Source organism: Geospiza fortis, unplaced genomic scaffold (genome assembly GCF_000277835.1).
Source record: "Geospiza fortis unplaced genomic scaffold, GeoFor_1.0 scaffold190, whole genome shotgun sequence".
NCBI classification, from domain to species: domain Eukaryota; kingdom Metazoa; phylum Chordata; class Aves; order Passeriformes; family Thraupidae; genus Geospiza; species Geospiza fortis.
Window position 1 is genome coordinate 1,669,610 of NW_005054328.1, and position 5,770 is coordinate 1,675,379.

The 5,770-nt window shown below is 42.1% G+C and overlaps 1 protein-coding gene across 1 annotated transcript; it reads right to left on the minus strand.

The window, feature by feature from the left end:
- Nucleotides 1-2,126: 2,126 nt before the first annotated feature.
- Nucleotides 2,127-4,821, minus strand: LOC102042290 (cytochrome c oxidase subunit 7A2, mitochondrial; the record flags this gene model as incomplete). Its single annotated transcript, XM_031057150.1, has 3 exons — nucleotides 2,127-2,341; nucleotides 3,181-3,265; nucleotides 4,723-4,821. Coding segments are annotated over 3 exons (243 nt in total), but the record flags the coding sequence as incomplete, so codon positions are not given.
- Nucleotides 4,822-5,770: the final 949 nt, after the last annotated feature.

The following is a 5,770-nucleotide window of genomic DNA, read 5'->3' on the forward strand; positions in this document are numbered from 1 at the left end:
CTTGCTTTTTACTCCCCCATCCTCTGCCACCAGGGCTGCTGCCGGCCCCACACCTCACAGCCTGCTGTGGATCCCGGGGACATTGACTCTGAGACGCAGCTCAGTGCAAAAACAAGAACAGCTGCACATTCTGCTTTGGCTGCACACACAAACACGTACACACAAATTTACTGCCTAGCTCATCACAGGATTTTATAGTTTGGACTATTTGAACAATTACTCCTTTCAAAATTCTTCATAATCCCTGTAGGCAGGAAAAGATGCAGGCTTTTTAAACACATTGATCTTTCCTTACATTGCCTTCCAGATGCTCATCACTTGGTCCACATCTTGAGGGTAACACTGGTGTGTGATGGCAGCAAAGCTTTACCAGCATTGCACAGAGCAGACTGCTCTGTTTCACATTCTTCACATTCTGTGTAGTATAGTTTACTATGCCATGGAGTTTCTCTTTGTAGGAATCAATGTTCATCCCCACTTCCCAAACTTTTTTCCAACAAATCCATCCAGGTATTTCTTATTCTTTCAGTCATGCAGTTGGCCAAAGCCACCTGTGCAGAGAAGCTACCGTTGAGGAGTATTCCCACACTCACCTTTTTTTAAGATTTTTGGTTCTACTAGAGAGAGTCCTGAGTACACTCATCCTTCTCTTCCAGTTTGCCTCTAGTTTAACAAGTATACTCTGGTTCTCCAGGATAGCAACAAAAAATTGGAAACAAACTTAATCCACAAAAAGGCTTAAAATAGCACTGTAGTGGGAGGCTAGATGTTTGAGCTTGTTTTCACATTTTGAAAATTCCACTGTTTCCTTGAGAAGAGAAACAAAATGACTACTTTGATGAAATTGTTTGGGGATTTTTTAGAAGCCCCGCATTTGTTACAGAGTCAATACCAGACTTTGGGCATAATAACCCACAAGTAGCAACTCGACAGCAAAGTTAAAAAGGCACAAATTCTGTTAGGAACATAAAACTGAACTAGGGATGCACACCTACAATGTGTTTCCATTGTGACTTTCCCCAATAATTGCAATTGTCAAGTTAGTAAGAGCCATCAGAGTACCTTACAAGTGATGCTTATCTCCTGCTGTGTTGTCCCTCCAACAGGGACTGGGGTGAAGTCTCCCATGAGACCCAGGGCAGGTGAATATGAGGCTGCTGCTGTCTGTCTGTAGACTCATCCATTCAGTCCTCCTGGTCAGGTGGCCAACATCTTTTTCATTAAAAATCCTTTCTTAGGATTTTTCCGGCTGAAGCTGAGAAGTTTCAGCAACAAGAGGTAAATAATTATCTGCTGCTGTGGAATGCAACAGGTGGGTCCGCGATTGGTCTCCTGTGGATGTTTGGATCCGGTGACCACTCAAAGCAGAGCTGGCTCTCACTGTCTGTCGGAGCCAGCTGCCTTTGTTATCATTCTTTCTTTTCTATTCTTAGCTTAGCTAGCTTTTCTGAGAAAACCTTTTCTTCATTTTCTTTTTAGTATAGCTGTAATGTAATATATATATGTATCATAAAATAATAAATCAAGCCTTCTGGACACGAAGTCAACATTCTTGTCTCTTCCCCAACTCAAGAACCCTTGTGACTGCTGTCACAGACCCCCACCACAATGTCACCTGTCCCTGTCCTCCCTTTAATCCTGACCCATAAGCTCCCCATCAACTCCTCATCCATCCCCAGTGGAGTTCCATGCAGCCTGGCTGGTCATTGACACGGAGGGTAGCACCTCATCTTCCCCGCCAGTCCTTCCATCCCAGTGCTCCTGTGATTCCACTGAGAGCACAGCCTTGCACGTACGAGCACGTCTCTAATTCCTCCTGTTCATTCCCTACGAGGCACTGCATTCCCACAGAGGCACTCTTGTGTCCCTGATGAGACAGACTTCCTGGCTGGAGTGTCTGTGAGTCCTTTGTGCTGCTCTGCAGGTGCTCCTGCTGACCTGTAATCCCGTTCCTGGCTCTGGGCATCTATGGCCGGCACTGGTACCAAACTGAGATGAGGCATGGGAAGGGCTGAGGCTCCCCTCTGCCAGCAACCTTAGTTTAGAGCAACCTCTTCACCAGCCTGGCAACCCTATGACCACAAATGCTCACACACATAAACAGATTATACAGTCCAGACACCCACTCCACCACGTAAAAACTGCTTTATTGATTGCAGTTTACATGTTACAATTAACGTATGATTCCAATCATTAAGCCAGCTGCTTATAATAAGCTGCCACCACAGTCACATGGGAACTGGACAAAGAGATGTTAGTTGCTGAGGCATCCTCAAATGGAATCAGTTCGGCTTCTTGGGCATTGAAGAGACAAGAAGGTAATAAACAGCATACATTGTTCCTGAATTAAGAGACAGAAAAGATATTTTCAGATTAGCACACAGAATTCCTCTGAAGTCAGCTTTCCAGTTTGTTCCAGAAGAAATACTGACAATATGCAGCTGCAATTCAGACAAAATACATTTCCATAGCCACATCTCAATTTTCTTTTGGTAATTCATATTTTAGAGAAAAAAAAATTTAAACACATTTCCACAGGCTGCAAAAATAAAGAGATGGGGAAAAAAGTGGGGAGAAGCATGTCTGTGGAACCTACACAATCATGAAGTAAATTACTAAGTCTTAAAGTAGCTGAACTGAAAATCCATTTGATCAACACATTTAAGAGGCTATTGCAAAATTAGGAAACAAGCAACATAAAGATTATATATATATAGTATTATGAACCTTGGTTATAATTCTGCTAGTTTTCAAAGCACATGAAAACTCAGTACACTGAGTATCACCTGTCACTAAGAGTCAGGCTACTGTGAAAACTGGTTCATGTACATGCTATAATTACATTTCATTCTTTTGCAGAATAGATGAAGTAGTTCTGTTTTTCTCTAACACCATATGTAAAACCTGAAGGAATATTCAGACCATGGTGCTTAGTCTGGGAAAAAGTCACATGAAAATCTAAACCTGAAAAAGGCACAAATGAATACACAGTATGGCCAAATGTGGTTTTTGCTTCTCTACATAAACTTTGCATGTTATAAAGAAGAGACTGAAGACATTGTGTAATTATTTTACAGAGAAAACACCATCCGTGTTGGAGATTGTACCAAAGAAAAAATATTTTAATATTAGTGCACTGGAAATTGTACCAAAGAGAAAATATTTCAGTGTTAGCCTTACCAAACAGTGTCAGACCCGCAGTGGTTCTATACAAAAGAGAATCTTTTGCCCCACCTTTAAGATGCACTGGGAGGCCATTATCCTCCTAATGGAAACAAGTGACAAAAAATAACTATTTATATGCAGTTTTTACAATATTGTGTTAATATAACTACAATTACCCAGCGGAAGAATTACTACCCCACAATATCTTTCTGACTCCCAAAAGACACTGAACCTTATTTAGATCCTGCTCTGTCTTGAAAGCTTTCACTCTGCTATCAGGTGATGGCTCACTGAGGGAGTATAATAAACCTTGTGCACAGTTTGTATCTAAAGCAGTGACTGGCAGATGCCTCAACACTTGTGACACCAGCCAAACCCCTCAGGTGCACAGGATGTGATTACCACCCCTAGAAACCTCCCATCCATCTCCAGTACAGTCAGTCCCTGCTACAGGGAGCAACAGGGGGAGGAGTCTGTATTGTCACTTGGTAGCATACAGGAAATTGTTTTGCTCCACCCAAAGTAAAACTCCTAAACACCAGACCCACGTGATCTTTACCCCTGTCAGCAAGATGATGCTGCTCTGGATTTCAAGCCAGCCTCCAGTGCCGGTGACCTGCACCTTACCCCAGCTTAACTTGCTGTCCCACAAGAAAGGAATGAAAGGAGGAAGAGATATGCCTATAGATCTCTGCAAACAGAAACTGAACCTCTGACCCCCTGCCATCACCAACATCACCCTCCCGTTTCCTTCCCCTTGGCTCACAATGAACACCGTGCTCCTTAGTCCAGTGTCTCACCAAGACTGGCTTTCTCTTTCAGAGGAAAGGAAAGTAATAAAAAACTAAAACTATTTAAGTGGGGCTTCTAATATATTTGGTCCCTGTCACAGAGCTGAAGACCAGTTTATCCTCAGTCTGAAGCTAAAGCTCCAGGTTGTGGCTCACAGCTAGGATTACTCTCTGGAGTGTTCTCTGCTTTTACTACTTCACTTAGTGGCCCTATCAATCAGGAACAGAGTAATTCAGAAATTATTTTTAAAGATTCAATATTTTTCACAGAATTAATCCAATCATTTAAGACCTTTACAGTTTTCATAACTGAGAATACAGTAATACCACATCCTCATTAAAAATTATGGGGCTAATCTATGAGCTATAGAAAGAGATGTAAGATTTCAGGTTTACCTTTTCACTGTTATTTCTGTCTTTTCACTCTTTTTCTCTATTTGTTCACTGGACATACTCCCCCATACCAACTAATTTCAGAGTACTTTATCTTTGTACCATGCCTAATACTTATGAGAAACTCCAGTACAAATCATTTCATGGGGTAAAAAAAAAACCCTAAAGAGTCAGCAAGTCAAGAATGCATGTAAAAATACTCAACCTCTGCAGAAAAAAACCTGCTAATTGCAAATGCTCTAGTCATACAATTGATTTTGAGAGCTCTCTTCAGATGTAAAGGGGAGCCTGACCAGTTCTTTTGAAAAAACCATGCAGTTATGATCTACTAAAACCTTGTTAATCTACTAACATTATTCAACTCATTCATTACCTGAAATAGCTTCTGATTCTCAGAAACTCTATTTACAAGCCTGCGTGAAGCAGTGCTTATGGTTCTCTGGGAAATCTGGCGAAGAGCCTGAAATAAAAGATAAACAGTGTTTTAGGAACAGTGACATTTTGCATCTCTGTCCACACTGGGTAGAAATTGCTTCTTTGAAAAGCAAGATAGAAGTGGGACAGCAAAAAAAAAGAAAGGCTTTTAAAAACAAATATACAAAATTTCACCCAAACATGCTAGTTTTGAATTCAGTAAATTTTTCAGCAAACTATGTAAAGGACTGCTATGTTTTACCTGAAAAGGAAAAACTCGGGAAAATTACTTTAAGTAAGATACAATGGATTTATGGATCTGCAGCATAACATTCAGGTTCCCTTTCAGGAGAAATCTCAGACTCTGCCCCTTAGACCTTAGTTTTAGGCACCATTTTCTGTATCTAAATAGCAAAAGGACAATAATATTTTTGACAAAAATATTTGTGTTTGTGAAGACAAGGAACTCCTGTCACTGCTGCAGTTCACCTAGGAGCCACCAGGACAGAAGACAACCTTCAGAGTGCTAAGGAGGCACCTTCATGCCACCACACAGCTTAAATCACCTTGCTGTGTCCTGAGCTGGAATCTGTTTCCACACAATGATCATATAGGGTAGCCTACCAAAATCAATGACCTATATACAATTCTTTAATCTGCCTTTGCTAAAATGTCAAGGCTCAAAGCGCGGTAGCTCTAAGCTGCCAGCGGCCTCGGCCTCCTCCAGGCAACATTGACAACACATCGTTTCCACACAATTACCCCCGCTGGAAACGCAGCCACGGGGCGAGCAAACATACAGGTGATGCTGGTTGCAAGGAAAGGGACCAGGCATCTCCTCTCCTTACCCACCCCAAACAAACACGCTATAAAATAGATCTCCTTAGAGACGAGCGAAGCGTACCCGAGCCCCGCGACTCACCCTTATCCTCTCAAGTCCCTGAAGCTCAGCACTACATGGACCTTGCCCCGACCCCCGCAGGTCGCTCCGCAGCGCCCGGCAGGGA